The sequence below is a fragment of the Panthera uncia genome (assembly GCF_023721935.1).
Source record: "Panthera uncia isolate 11264 chromosome B3 unlocalized genomic scaffold, Puncia_PCG_1.0 HiC_scaffold_1, whole genome shotgun sequence".
NCBI classification, from domain to species: Eukaryota; Metazoa; Chordata; class Mammalia; order Carnivora; family Felidae; genus Panthera; species Panthera uncia.
This window is the reverse complement of record NW_026057582.1, coordinates 86,031,987-86,047,385: the sequence shown is the minus strand read 5'-3', so window position 1 is coordinate 86,047,385 and position 15,399 is coordinate 86,031,987. Positions and strand designations below refer to the sequence as shown.

The 15,399-nt window shown below is 39.3% G+C and overlaps 1 protein-coding gene across 1 annotated transcript in view; it reads right to left on the bottom strand.

Annotated features, from left to right (window-relative positions):
- The window catches only part of LOC125910375 (translation initiation factor IF-2-like), a 113,160-nt gene extending 109,019 nt beyond the window's left edge, over positions 1-4,141 (bottom strand). The window contains exons 1-2 of the mRNA XM_049614130.1: positions 4,011-4,141; positions 1,827-1,944 (exon numbers count right to left, since the gene is read on the bottom strand). Of these exons, the coding sequence (XP_049470087.1) occupies positions 1,827-1,944; positions 4,011-4,141 (249 nt within the window). The remainder of the gene's footprint in view (positions 1-1,826; positions 1,945-4,010) is intronic.
- Between the last annotated feature and the right edge of the window lie 11,258 nt (positions 4,142-15,399).

Here is a 15,399-nt window from a genome sequence, read left to right as displayed (position 1 = left end):
TGAGATCATGACCTGAGTTGAAGTCAGATGCTTAACTAACTGAGCCACCCAGGCACCCCTCACTGCCATGCTTTATGGTAAAGATCTAAAAGAACCAGGCATACCAATTATCACTATCAGTTTATTTCCACCTTCACAGGAGTTTCAGAATCATCTGTAAGAGGCATGGAATCCAGAAGCACCTGAGGGAATTAGCAACAGGAAATATATAGTAAGTAGGTTAGTTAATGAGGTTATGGTATTAGGTGTTTTGTATTAAGATATTTCACTACACATACATTTTGGAGGAAACATGTGTTTCTTCTAATATTTTGACTTGATTTAGTTTTATGTCATACATTGCCGGCTATTCAGTGCTCTTCTTTCTGGGTGGGGTGGCGGGGGGAAGTCCCACAGAATTATGTGAATAGCTACCCAGCCCCAGCTTGGTGTCACAAGCCCTGAAGGACTAGTTTGTTTATAGCTGTGGGAGCTAGTTTTCTTGTCTAGGCCCTTTAGCCTCACAAATAAAAAGAATCCAGAAAAATCAGGATTCTTTTTTTTATAGCAACTTCTTTGGGAGGTAGAATCTTTAGCTCAGAAGTCAAGCTGCCTATGGCTCACATCGGCTTTGGGAGAGATCACTTTCTCACATGATGTCTCATTGATGTGGTTGTCACTTTATTTTGTTACAAGAGATCTTGGTTGCTGTGTGAGGTCACTAAGATTAATAACGTAGGAGTGGTTTTTAGTTCAGAGGAGCAACTTGTCAATAGCTTGTATTTTAAAATGTTGTACTAGAAAAAAGTATATTGTATTCATAGAGTATGTGTTTTATTATTAGTGATTTGAATGTATCCGTGAGCGTTTTGATATACCCTAATTATTTCGGGTACTGTGGGTTCCATTTGCTATGAGGTGACAGTGTGGATGTTGGGATGCAAAATTGTGAGTAAGGAGGCATCAGATAGGGTGATTGGATTTCAGCTCTAGTGGGTAAAATTTAAACTTTCCCCCTCTGTCCTTTATCTTTTAAAATGAAAGACTTTGAAATATACTCTAATATTGTGTCCCTAGACTCAGTGTTTAGGACTTCCCTTCAGAGTGTTAACTAAACTCTCTAAATCACCTAGAGGCAAAGTCAACACAAATTGCTTAATCAGAATAGTTCGGCTAAACTCACACAAGATTATCTTTTTAGATGTTGCAGAACTCTTTGTGATTCTTTATAGAGTATTCAGGGCTGCTTAGATGTGCTTCCAGTGCCAGAAATAGACTTATGACTTCCTCCCTGGTAATCCTGAAACCAAACTATGACTGGCCTGTCTATGGTAGTTGCAAGCTGACAACCAAAGGTAATGCTTTTGTACCTTGGATACTGGTAAGCTTTGGCAGCAATCAATCTCCATCTCTCCTAAGGGAGTTAGCATATCAAGCTAATTTTGAGGAAAGGAGAGTCGAATGATCGGTATGAGTCAGAATGGGGACCACAGCACCTGGGTGGCTCAGTTGGTTAAGTGTCCGACTTCAGCTCAGGTCATGATCTCACGGTTCGTAAGTTCGAGCCCCATGTCAGGCTCTGTGCTGACAGCTCAGAGCCTGGAGCCTGCTTCAGATTCTGTGTTTCCCCCTCTCTCTCTGCCCCTCCCCTGCTCATGCTCTATCTCTCTCTCTCTCTCTCTCTCAAGAATAAATAAACGTTAAAAATTTAAAAAATAAGAAAGGCCAAGAATCTCAATGTTGCTTCGTTTCCCCATTCGCTAGAAATGAGGACTGCACTTTGTCTTTTAACAGTGTCCTTTTTCATAATCATGTGATGGGAATTTCTTATATGTCAGAGAAATTACTTTGAGCTCCCGAGGGAGATAATGGTAGAAGGCCTTGGTTTGGTATTCAAGATGTGGTCCATGGATCAGCAGCATCTGGAAGCTGGTTAACTCTGTAAACCTGGGCCTCATCCCAGACCTATTGAATAAGAACCTTTATTTTAACAAGATCCCTAGGTGATTTGGATACCTTTTAATTTGAGAAGCACTGATATAGGTAATTACAGCTATTTATTTTTACCTGTCATGACCCCGCTATTTTCCAAGCTTTTCTGGTTGTTAAAATGGCTGTGAATTTGCCAAAATTTACCAGAACTACAACATACTGGTGTGGGGGAGGTGTTTATATGTGGGGGTTGTAGCCTTCCATGCAGAAGCCATATAACACCCAACATAAACAGTTCTGATGATACTGCTCTTCATCTAGGAACCTGAAGGATAATGTCATGTTTTTGATATCTGACTGTCTTACTCTACTTGGATAGAGACATCAAGAAGGTGGAAAACAGATCACTGCTCTCCATCTGTAAAATAAGCACCTTTACTATAAAGAGCAAATAGTTGATTTTAGAAACACAAAAGATAATTAAAATTTTTAAATTTGAGCATAGTTGACACATAAAAAAGATAAGTTTTAAAGTTTACTTAAAAAAGGTTTTAGTGTTTATTCTTGAAGGAGAAACAGACAGACAGAACATGTGTGGGGGAGGGGCAGAGAGAGAGAGGGAGACAGAATCCAAAGCAGGCTCCAGACTCATAGCTGTCAGCGCAGAGCACAGCATGGGCTTTATTTACTTATTTATTTGATTGAGAGAGAGAGACTGACAGACAGACAAGGGCGGGGGGGGGGGGGGGGATGTGCTGACAGTAGAGAGCCCAACGTAGGGCTAGAACTCATGAACTGTGAGATCATGACCTAAGCTGAAGGCAGATGCTTAACCAACTGAGCCACCTACGCACCCCAAAAAGTATAATTTTTTAATGTTGATTTACTTTTGAGACAGAGAGAGACAGAGCGTGAGTGGGGGAGGGCCAAAGGGAGAGGGAGACACAGAATCCAAAGCAGGCTCCAGGCTCCGAGCTGTCAGACTCAGGCTCCGAGTGCTCAGTTCTAGCGGCTTCTAGAACCCAATGCAGGGGCTCGAACCCATGAACCATGAGATCATGACCTGAGTCGGATTCGTACGCTTAACTGTCTGAGCCATCCTGGTGCTCTATCCCAAAAAGGATAATTTTTAAACAGAGTTTTGGGTTTCTTTGCCTGAAGTTTGTAGATTTTGGGGGAAAAGATCTTTGTCTAAGTATGCCTGATACACATGTCTATTCTAATACATGATGTTGAAAGGAGTTAAATGAATGTAAAAAACGTAGACACTAAGGTGTGGAGTAAAGTTTCCTTTAAGGTAGGGTTGTGACAGGGTCTCTCTGGAGGCATCAGGAGTGTCACATGACCATTGGTGAGGAAATAGCACACCTGCAGTTGGGGCTTACAGTTGTCCAACTCTTGGGGTAAAGGGAGCCCCATGGCTTTGGCTGAAGCTACCTCCTAGATGGCTTTTCTACTAGCACCTCCTTTTGCTTTCTGTTCAGTGAAGAGTGAAGTGACCCAGGAAGAGCCACATAGGCATTGAAGCCTGGAATTCTTATTTTGTTTTTTTGCTGCTGAACTTTGGGGAGCGTAGCATTTCTTTTTTGGGTGCTCTAGGCATCTGGCTCCTGCTGATGCATACACCACAGGGTCAGGTCAGGTCTGTGCTGCTGCAGGTCCTTTCTCCTGTACTGTAAGAAGATGACATTTAACATCAGAATGGCATACACATGTCACTCAAAGGCCATTCTGCAGCTCTTGGAGCACAAGGAATCACTGAGTTTGCCATGGTTGCAAATATTTGAAAAGTCAAATGCATATATGAAACAGTTTGTTAGGCTGTTGTTGGAGGAAAACAAGAACAAATTGAAATTAGTTGTTTGGGAGGAATATTTTGGCATGGTTTGTCTGAAGTTGGGTAAACATAATTTGTCCGTGTATCCATCTGGGCACACAGTAGCAGTCCTTCTGCTCACAGAAGGAATTTGTACACATCAGACAAGTTACTAGTCTGAATGTTCAGGATGTGGTTAGACTGTTACCATGTGTGTATTTGTTTGTATACACTCTTACATATTCTTTATGTAGTATTGAAGGTAGAGCCTCTCCTGGGCTACCTTGGTTTCTTTGGTAGCTTCCCTTTAGGCTGCTCTGGCAGGACCTTCTGCTTCTTCCACGGGCAATACATGTGTCGGGCTGATGGATGTTCTGCTTCTTGTCTGTCTAGCCTGGACACTTCCACAGCCATGGTATTCTAGGGCTTCAAATCTGACCTAGGGTAAATCTTATGGCCTGGACTGTTCACCCAGAGTCTCCCCTGGAGAGTGTGTCTGCAGAGTAAATTGACACCTTAGAATTTTTCACTAAGCCTGCAGTTCCTACCAGGTGAGTGCAGCTATTTCTTTTCTCCCCTTCAGTTTGCTGTATCATTACTCATCAACCCATGGCAAAGTGAATTTTGCCATTAGAAGTATCAGTTTGTGTACTTCAGAGAACAAGGTGGTTTTATTTGACTTCGTGTTTTCTCACTAGCTTTTGTGGAGAGAAAAAAATTCTGTGTCCCATAAACTAAAATGATAGCATTATAATGTCGCACCATGACCTGATTTGATTAACAATTACGGGCCAATCTGTGAATAAACCCTTCTTGGCATCCTTTCTCTGCCTTTTGGCTGTTGATTGACTACCATGCTTTTCTTACTTTCCAAAGCAGACCCCATACTTTGCTGTCTGAAGCATCATAAGCATGAGATGTGGTGAGAGTCACTGTCATCTCTCATTCTCACTGCCTTTTTTCTTGCTTCTGGCATTTCCCAGTGAGCAGTGGACCTATGTGACAGCTGGAATTCACGGTGATGACTGCACATTGACCTTACGTGTACACTTGTGGTTTATGAAATTGGTTGGCCAAGGACTGCCTCTTGAAAATTTTCTTCTACAAAATTTATTTCAAAGAAACCTACTACTGGATCTATTCTTCAATAATACGCTGGAGAATTTGCTTTGATATTTTTAAACATAGGAAAAGCGCTACATATGTGATCAAATAGATCAACTGGAGTTGGAATGATGAACGTAATTTCCTCTCACATTTTCGATGGCATGTAGGTCAGCCTTCCTGGAGTCTGTTTTGGATTGAGGTGGGATGTCAAGGTCAGGCGATACCCAGCCAGGGCTGTCTTAGAGTGCAGCGTACCGTTGGAAGGGCTAAGGCAAGAAGGGGAAGAAGATATAGGGGCAGTTCATTTATTTCTGGGTTTCCAGTTAGCTATGCCAGGAAGGACAAGGTAGCTGAACTCTGGGAAAGCTCCAGAACCTTGCTGCAAGGGGTGCATTTGGAGAGGAACAAGAGAATTTAATGAAAGTCAGAAAATGTGAGCCAGAGAGATGAGGTACAAGTGAATCAAAGCCTGGTTCAGCAATATCTGAGAGCGGTTTCCTCTTGGGTGTGAGGCTTGGGGGTGGGGCGGGGCGGGGGAGGGATTGCGGTCATTCTTAATGTTATGCTAAACAGTCTGGGGAAACTGCGAGTCCTCTGGAGATGTTTGCAAAGCCCTAGGTCTATCTCTTAGAAATTCTGATTCAGTAGGTCTGAGGTGGAGTCTTGGAATCTGTATGTTTACAAGTGCTCCATGTGAGTTTTTTGATTGGGTAATTTTGGGAAACACCCTGCTGCTAGACTATATTTATTTTGTTGGATGGAACTCTTGTGTTGGCTGGCTCCCTAGGGGTCCAGTGAGTGATGCATAGTGAATCACTGAATCATAGTAATGTTAAATCCATGGATGTAATAATTCCACTGATGCTTTCTAAAGAGGTCATTTCAATGTGTCCTTCAATGAATTCTCCTAGAACAGTTTTTCAGCCCACTTGAAATTTCGTAGATGAACTTGGTCTGATTAAACACAGGCAGCATGGCTTCTCTGAACTCATTGCCTCTTCATCTTCCAAAATGGCTTTCAGAATATTGATATACATATGTCAGCAACTCACAGAGTGACTATTATCTGTGAAATGAAATAGGAATTCTAAGCTTTGGGATTTGTATTATAGACATAAACCTTTTAAAAATGTGTAGCCTAAAATAATGTATGCCATGATGAAAAGAAAATGGAAAATGAAACTTTTAGATTCTTGTACACTGTTGGTGGATAACTTGTGCACGGTGGGAACTTGGGAAACGCTGGAGGATTTCCCATACACACTGGTAAGTGGAAATGTTGTGGTTCAGTACAATGTTTATGTCTTAGTTAGGACTAGCTGGCTATGCAGGTGTTTGAAGGACACTTCTAGCCTTAGCAGAAAGAGGGGCTTATTATAAGTGTGTAGGGGTTGGGAGGCCCAAGAACAAGACAGCAGCTGGGCCTTAGAGAGATAAGAGAACTAGGGAATAGAGAGGAAGCCAGCACAGACCTGAGGGATGCTTGTGTTCCATCTCCTCTGCTTTTGTGTGCATATCGGACACTTTCTTATCTGTGTACAGACCTAATTTCTCTGCACCACCATCCAGTTGACTGAAAAATGACTACCCAGTAACACCCAACTTGATATGTTACAGTTCTAGCCTCATGGAGACATTGCCTTGGGCATTCTCATGGTTCTTATTACAAACCCACAGGAGGGGAGATCTGATTGGCCTGTTTTGAGTCAGTGTATATCCCTGGGTTCATGGTAAACACAAAACTGTCAGAGTCCATGTTTCTGGAGGTGTGGAATGGAACGTGGAGATGTGATCCATGGGAAAGGAGGATCCTTGTGAGCTGATCCGCTTACCCCACAATACAGCTATTACGATATATATTGTTGAAGATTTTTGTTGTTATTTTTTTCAGTGAGGCTAGACTGTATTGCTCCATTAAGGTATTAGCATGGTTGCAGTGTTTTATCAACACGATGCTGTTGCTGCTTCTGTGCTTTTGCATATGCTTAACTGATTTAGTCATTCCATTTAGTCCACCCTTCTTCACCCAACCTTTATTCATGTTCAAGTTTCAGATTAAATGACTCTTTTCAGAAGAAGAACTCATCGGTCAGTTTTCCTTGTTTCTTTATCTACCCCTCCCCTTCCCCAGTCCATTATCAGATTAAGTTTTTTGGCCTGAAGGAGGGAAGGAAAGAGAATTTAGAAAATGTGTATATCCTTGAAAGTAAGCCCTAGGCCCTGTACCCCTTACCTAATTTATACAAGTTTCTGTGCTAATTCCTATAAGTAATTAAATACAACTGGAACAGATACACAATTAGTATAATACAATGCAAGGTAAAAGTTCCAGAAGAATAGCATAGGGAGACAATAACATTAGGATATGGGGTCATAAAAGACTTTATGAAGGAGATTTCACTTGACACTGGCTATGAAATATAGGTTGAATTTCTGGAGGATGAGATGGCGTTGGGGAGGGGATTCTAGGTACAGAGGTCAGAGTAAATAGGAACATGGATATAGCAAAATTCACGGTGTGCAAAACTCATTTCACCAGAACAGAGGGCAAAGTGCATTAGGAGGTTAATCTACAGAGCATCACCTAGCTCATATCCTCTGATGGGCAGAGTGAAGAAATTATGCTGAATTCCATTGACATTGGAGAACAATCGACAGATTTTGGACAGAGAAATTATATCATTAGAATGTAAGCTCCATGAGATAAAAAAACGTGTGTCTTTTTCTTTGAATCATTAGGGTCTAATGTAGCATGTGATGTGGAAAATGTGTGCTTAACAAATATTTGTGACTCAGCAAAGGATCAGAACTATATTTCCAGAACATTAATCTAGCACTACCATATAGAGTGAGTTACAGGGGAATATAGGAGTTGTGAAGCCAATTTGGAGGTGAATATAGTAATTCAGATGAGAATTAATGAAGGCTTTTCAGAACAGGAAGGGTGAAAGCTGACTAGAAAACACTGTAAAGTAGCATCTGCAAGGACAGGTAGACACGAGCAAGAGAGGGAAGAGGCCCTTTGAGTCAAGGGACTAGATTCCCAAGAGAATGCAGAGCAAACAAGACCTACAAATTACTGTTTTATGAGAGAAAAATATGAAATACTTAGTTCCCTTTTTAAATTGGGAACATTAAACCCAAATCAATCAGAAGATGTATATTTATTTCAAGATCGGTTTCTCTTCCATCCCTGTGTCATACAAAGAGGCTGACTACTGATAATGCATATATGTTGGCAGGCCTGAGCTTTATCCTAAAATTTTTTCTTTATTTTTTTAATCTTTTTTTTAATGTTTCTTCATTTTTTGAGAGAGAGAGAGAGCGAGCGAGTGAGCTCAAGTGGGACAGGGGCAGAGAGAGAGGGAGACACCGAATCCGAAGCAGGCTCCGGGCTCCGAGCTGTCAGCACAGAGCGCGACGCGGGGCTCGAACTCACAAACCACGAGATCATGACCTGAGCCGAAGTCGGATGCTCAACTGACTGAGCCACCGAGGTGCCCTTATCCTAAAATTCTATTTGTAATTTCCCCCTCCTGTTTTGACTGAAGGGAAATAGGGAGAGAGGATCGTAGAGGCTCAGGTAGTACACAGTTGTAAAGAAAAAAAACCCAAAAACCTGTCAGTTAACAAACCTTCCTGTGAGCAGAAGGAAATTAAAAGTTAGAACTGGCCTAGAGTTTCCTTTCTCAAAAGAAAAAAAAAAGTTTGTGCAAAAATTAGTAAGGAAGCAACCACCATGTTTGTGAAGGGTATAGCTTATATACTTCCTAAAGATAACCTTCATGAACTTTGCACTGTAGGGCTCTTTTTTTCCCCATCGTAAAATCCTGTTAATGTGCTGCGATTTATCTTCTTCCAAAGTCTCTTGTGCTTAGAAAAGAAGAGCTAAATTAGCCAGGAAAGCACTCATTATAGACTATATCATGAGCCCTTTGCTAGGTACTGATGATGGGGTATCTTTTAAGTTGTTTATGTTTCCTGTGTTTGAGGAATTTGTAATCCTGATTGGGGAACCAGGTCATCATCGGTGTGTGTGTGTATACACACACACACACACACACACACACACACACACACAACAAAGCATATGCTAAATGCCAACTAAGACTGATTTCATAGTGTTTGTTTCATAAATGGATCAAAACCACCAGTCAGGTACACTGCACTACTTAAGTGGATTTAATTTATCATTTCCTTCTCCTTAAGGAAAACACTTAAGGATTTCCTAAAGATCTCATGGAGAGAGAAAATCATGTTTGACAAATTGAATAGAATACAATTATTAATAGCTTACAGTTGCTATAAATTGATCTCAAATGCTTGGTACTTGAATAATGAAACAGGTTCTTTATGTTGTAACTCCATTGCCAAGTGTTTCCATAGTTACAGTGTTCTTTGTGCAAGGTCCCCAAGCTGGTTTGTTAGATAGTCTCAAATTGCCCATTTTCTCAGATTGCATATTTGCAGTCTTTAGCACTGGGAAGAATTTAGTAGTTGTGGTAAGAATTCATAGTGATCTTTTAAAACATTCAAAACAGGGAAGGTAGAGTGATTAAAATATAGCACTTTCTTTGGAAATGAGTACAATAAGACCTAATTTAAACACACACATCTTCAGGAGAAAATTGCAGTTATTCATCTCTCTAGTAATTCAGAGAAGGCTTCTGCAGCATTTAGTCTCTGATAAAAAAGTATCTTGAACTGACTGTTGCGGCTAAATATTGTATATGCTGAAATATAGTTACACATCAAAATATCAAATCTGGCTATTATGCACATAATTAAAGTTAGTGTAACATATATGGGGCATCTAAAAAGAATAGTACTCACTGAGTATTTTATTTACATCATCTTGATAATTCTATGGGTGAGTGTTCTGAAGCTCGAAGAGATTAAGTAATTTGCTTCTGGCCTGGAAGCTTATACATAGGATCTAAAATTGTACCTTGATGCATCTGACATTAACCATTACCACACATTTTCAGATTCCTGGCATTGTCATAGTCTGCCTTTGGCCTGAACTTCACAATAGCCATGTTTAAAATGGGGATTGGAGTAGAATTTCCCTAAATCACAGATATAGTTCAAGTGAGTGATAAAAGTGAGCATATGTGTGTGTGCACAAACACACGCTCATGACACAGTGCTAAGGGACACAGTGTTGGAAGTTTTTACTATGCACTCACTTTTAAGATAAAGGGAAGGCTGGAAACCAAAATTTTATTAGGCTCTTATGCCTAACCAGTTACTTTTTCATCTCTTCAGCCTTGTGCACTTATGATGTCTTGACTTACCTGGCTTCATGCACTGTGGATTTCATCCAGTGAGATTCTTGTTATTCCTTACTTCCTGATTCTTTTCCTTTTGCTTGCTCTGATTGTTGAACCACTCAAATAAATTTTTTAAATTTTAGAGAGCGTTGCGAGCTGGGGAGAGGGGCAAAGGGAGAAAGAGAATCCCAAGCAGGCTCCATGCTCAGTGCAGAGCCCAACACAGGGCTCAGTCCCACGACCCCTGGGATCATGACCTGAATCAAAATCAAGAGTCACATGCTCAACCAACTGAGCCACCTAGGTGCCCCGAACTGATCACCTTTTTAAAGGAAAGCTGGCATGCCTGTTTATCTCCTGGAATCTTGTATTGACAAGGAGTGGTCAGTTCCACATTATGCATACACTTATAACCTTTGTAATAGTTTTACGTAGGGTTTTTTCTTTCTTATTTTACATATAAGAATGGACTCCTGGGTAACGAGTTTCTTTGTGGGGTGATGAAAATATTCTAAAATTGATTATAGTGATGGTTGCACAATCTTGTGCAATACACCACAAACCATTCAATTGTATACTTTAAATGGGTGAATTTTATCAGGCGAGTTATTTCTCAGTGAAGTTGTATTAAAAAGTTGTTGGATTCTTGCCTGTCTTATCAACTAGGGTATATGTAACTTCCTTGAAGGGTAGGTTCTAGGTCTGTCTTTGCCAAATACTCATGATCTCTTACAAAATCTGGCACATAGTGGGGGCCTGGCTGGCTCATTTGGTAGAACGTGTGTCTCTTGATCTCTGGGTTGTGGCTCCAAGCCCCATGTTGGGTGTAGAGATTACTTAAAAATAAAACTTTTTTAAAAAACCAACTAGCACATAGATGGTCATCAAATGTTGAAGAATGAACGAATCGCCAAGTAAGTGCTCTGTAATGTCCAGGACAATTCTCAAATGATATGACTCATCATGTAGGAATCACTTCAGTTACAGCTGTGCTTCAATTCCATGTAAATACTGGGCTTCCAGTTTTTGTCTTAATTGAACACTCAAAAATGTTTGAAAATTGCTGGCCTGGAATACTGAGTTTTATTCCTAAATATGATTTACTCCTCCTTCAGTGCTTGGGATGCTGATGATGACGTAATGATGATAGCTAATTGAGTACTTTCTATTCAAAACATTTTAAATATATACTAACTTATGTAATCCTCACAACAATTTGGGATAGGTTCTGTTGTTATTCCCATTTTTCAGATGAGAAAATTGAGGAAAACTAACCTGCATGAGGTAGTAAATGGTAGAGCCAAAGTTCAGTGTGGCTCTGAACTCTGCGCTATTTTTGTTAATAGATTTTAGTTTTTGGAGCAGTTTTAGTTGACAACAAAATTGAGTGGAAGGCTCAGAGTTCCCATGTTCCATCTCCGCCACTGCACATGCATAGCCTACCCCAATATGGGCATCCCCCAGCAGAGTTGGGCCATTTGTTACAATGATGAAACTCTGTTGACACATCACAGTCACCCAAAGTCCATAGATGACATCAGGGTTCACTCTTGGTGTTGTAGATTCTATGGGTTCGGACAAATCTATAATAACATGCATCCATCATTGTAGTATCATACAGAGTAGTTTCATTACTGTAAATCTCCAATGTGCTCCACCTAAAAACCCAAACTTTGAACTAGTGCACTAGGTTTTCCCTTCATGTTTATTTCTACACTGCCTTTCCTGTTTTCCCCTCTGAACTCACAGCATATGTTGACTGAACTGCTCTTTAATTTTTATCTCACATTGTTTTTAACTGGTATGCTGTTGAGATTTCTGTGAATGCTACTTATCTCCTTGATTCTAAAACCTATGAGGGTAGGGACTAGCTCTCTTTCTAACCCTGACCCTGTGTTGCCTCTTGTATTATCAAGACCATGAATGGTGATACTGTATTGTGAATGGAAATCCTCTCCATAGTAGTGCTCTGTTAAGGCCAGTTTCCCTTTCACAGTGTGAATGTTTTCATAAAATATATAATTCTTGTTTTTTTTAAAGACAAATGCATCCTTCTCACTCATCCGTAACAGTTGTACCCTTTAAATATCTCCATGGAAGTGTTCCATCAATAGGCCAATCCCCTTTTTAAAAACTGTGGTAAAATACACAGAACATAAAATTTACCGTTGTAATTGTTTTAAAACAGAAAATTCAGAGGTATTAAGTATATTTACCATGTTGTTGAACCATCACCACTATCAAGTCCCAGAACATTTTAATCACTGTAAAAGAAAGTGCCACAACTATTGAGGAATCATTCCCTATTCCTCTATCATATCCACAACCCAAGGGAACCACTAATCTGCCTTCTGTCTCTATGGATGTCCCTATTCTGGATATTTTATATAAATGAAATCATGTAATATGTGGTCTTTGGTGTTGGCATCTTTTACTTAGCATGAATTTTTCAAGGTTCATCCATGTTGTAGCATGTATCAGTACTTCATTCTTTTAATAGATGACTAATATTCTGCTGTATGACTATACCATATTTTGTTTTTCCATTTTTCTCTTGATAGACATTTGAGTTGTCTCCACATTTTGGCTATTATAAATAAAGCTTCTCTGAGCATTGATGTACAAGTATTTGTTTGATACCTGTTTTTAGTTCTTTTGCATGTATCTCTAGGAGTGGAATTACTGTGTCATGGAATTTTTTATTTAGCTTATTGAGTAACCTCCAATATCCCTTTTATAATGTTACATTGTAAAGCACATACAGATAGTAATTACTACTTGTATTGAAATTAAACCCCTCCCTTTCTTGTTTTCCTATAGCTAACTGGTCATCAGGCTCTCTCAATTCTGCCTTCTAAGCCCTTTTTTTCAACTTCCTCCTAAATCATCAGACTCTTAGTGTATCTTAACCTAACTAATTGCTAATTATGTGACTTGAGCAAGTTATTTAACCCGAGTATCAGTTTCTTTATTGATCAAAATATGGAATAATCTCAGTGTGGAGTTGTTATAATAATTGAGGTAATATGTATAAAGGTCTTAGTTCTGTGATGGTACATAAGAACTCAATAAATCTAGTTATTATTAATAGTCTTCTAACCTGTCTCTCTTCCCCAGGTTTGGTTTCCTCAAATCCATTAGCCATACTGCTGCCAGAAAAATTTTTCTAAAATACAAATTTGATCATGTTGCTTCTCTACATTTCTTTTCAGCTTCATTGAGGTATAATTGACAACTACTACTTTACATCCTCTTATAACTCTATGCCTACAAGATTAAAGTCCAAACTCCTTAGGTTGATTCAAGACCCTCTTCCTTGGCTTCTCATGTCGTATGTAGCCCCTTATATTTTCAAGACCAATATCTGCATCAGGTCATTTGTTTACTCTACTGTTTTTTATTTAATTTTCTATTTTGGCCCCTCAAGAGTTCCCTCTTCTTTTGAAAATTTAGCTATTTATTTAAAAGGATGTTTGTATATTGCACTCTGGGTTTGAGTTCTGCTGGGAAAGGCTTTTCAGGTTATTTGGTCCACCCCATTGCCATTAATTAATGTATATTAATGAATTAATTAATGAACATTCTTTAGGCTACAATGTTTATTTGGAGTACTTTTTCACTTTTAAAAACTCACAACAAACTGATAGTTACATTTGTTAAATAAGAATCTATATAAATGCCAGCTGCTGAGTGAAGGTTGTGTATATGGGAACGTTTCCCAGTGGCCATATTAGATTTCCATGGGTAATTGCTTTGTGCTCAGATCACAGGCATTTATGTACCCTTATCCCTGGCTGTGGTTTACGCATGCTGCTTCCCCAGATTGTGTACTATCATCACAATCTTTGAGAGGAATCATAAATAAAATCCCCATGGTAATGATTGTCTCTGAGTTTTATAATTCAGGGAAGTATTCTTAGAGTTGCCGTTGGTTATTCACTAGAGACCTCTAACAAGTAAATGAATGTGTTACGTTTCTATAGTTCTTATATTAAAAAAATATTTTTTAACATTTGTTTATTTATTCATTTATTTTGAGAGAGAGGTGGGAAGGGGCCAGAGAGAGAGGAGAGAGAGAATCCCAAGCAGGCTCTGTGCTGTTAGCACAGATGTGGGGCTCAATCCCAGGAACCATGAGATCATGACCTGAGCTGAAATCGAGTGTTGGACTCTCAACTGACTGAACCACCCAGGCACCTCTCTATAGTTCCTTTAAAAAACAACTTTATTGGGTGCCTGGGTGGCTCAGTCGGTTGAGCGGCTGATTTCGGCTCAGGTCATGATCTCACAGTCCATAAATTCAAGCCCCGCATCGGGCTCTGTGCTGACAGCTCGGAGCCTGGAGCCTGCTTCATATTCTGTGTCTCCCTCTCTCTGGCCCTCCCCCGTTCATGCTCTGTCTCTGTCTGTCTCAAAAATAAATAAACATTAAAAAGAAATTGAAAAAAAAAACAAAAACAAAACAACTTTATTGAGGTATAACACAAACCATACAATATACCTATTTAAAGTGTAAAATTCACTTTTACACTAAAAAGTGTAATACTTTTAGTATACACTTTTCGTATAAAATTCACTTTTAGTGTATTTACTGAGTTGTGTAGCCATCACCACAATCACATTTAGAACATTTTTATTACACCAAAAAGAAACCTTGTACCCTTTACCAGTCAATTCTCAGGCTGTTCTTCCCTTAACCTGGCAACCACTAATCTACTTTCTGTCTCTTTATATTTGCCTATTCTGGACATTGCATGTAAATGGGGTCATGCAAAAATATGTGGCCTGTTGTGTCTGTCTTCTTTTAGTTAGCATAATGTATGTAAGATTCATCCACATTGTAGCATGTATCAGTACTTCATTCATTTTTATGGCTGAATAATATCCCATTATGCAGACATACCACATTTTGTTGATCTATTTATCAGTTGATGGTTATTTAAATTGCTTCTACTTTTTGGCTATTATGAATAATGTTGCTATGAACATTGCATACAAGTGTTTGTGTGGATACATATTTTTATTTCCCTTGAGTATATCCATCCTATGAGTGAAATTATTGAATCATATAGAACCTCTATGTTTAATCATTCAGGAACTATAGCCTGTTTTTCCGTAATTCTTTTACCTTAAGGAAGTAATTGTTATATCTGCTCATTTATCTTTATAGTATCTTAGATATTTAGAAGAATTGTTCTTTCCATTTTAGAAATGAGAAAACTATAGGGTGCCTTAGTCGGTTAAGCATCTGATTTCGGCTCAGGTCATGATCTTGCAGTCTGTGAGTTGGAG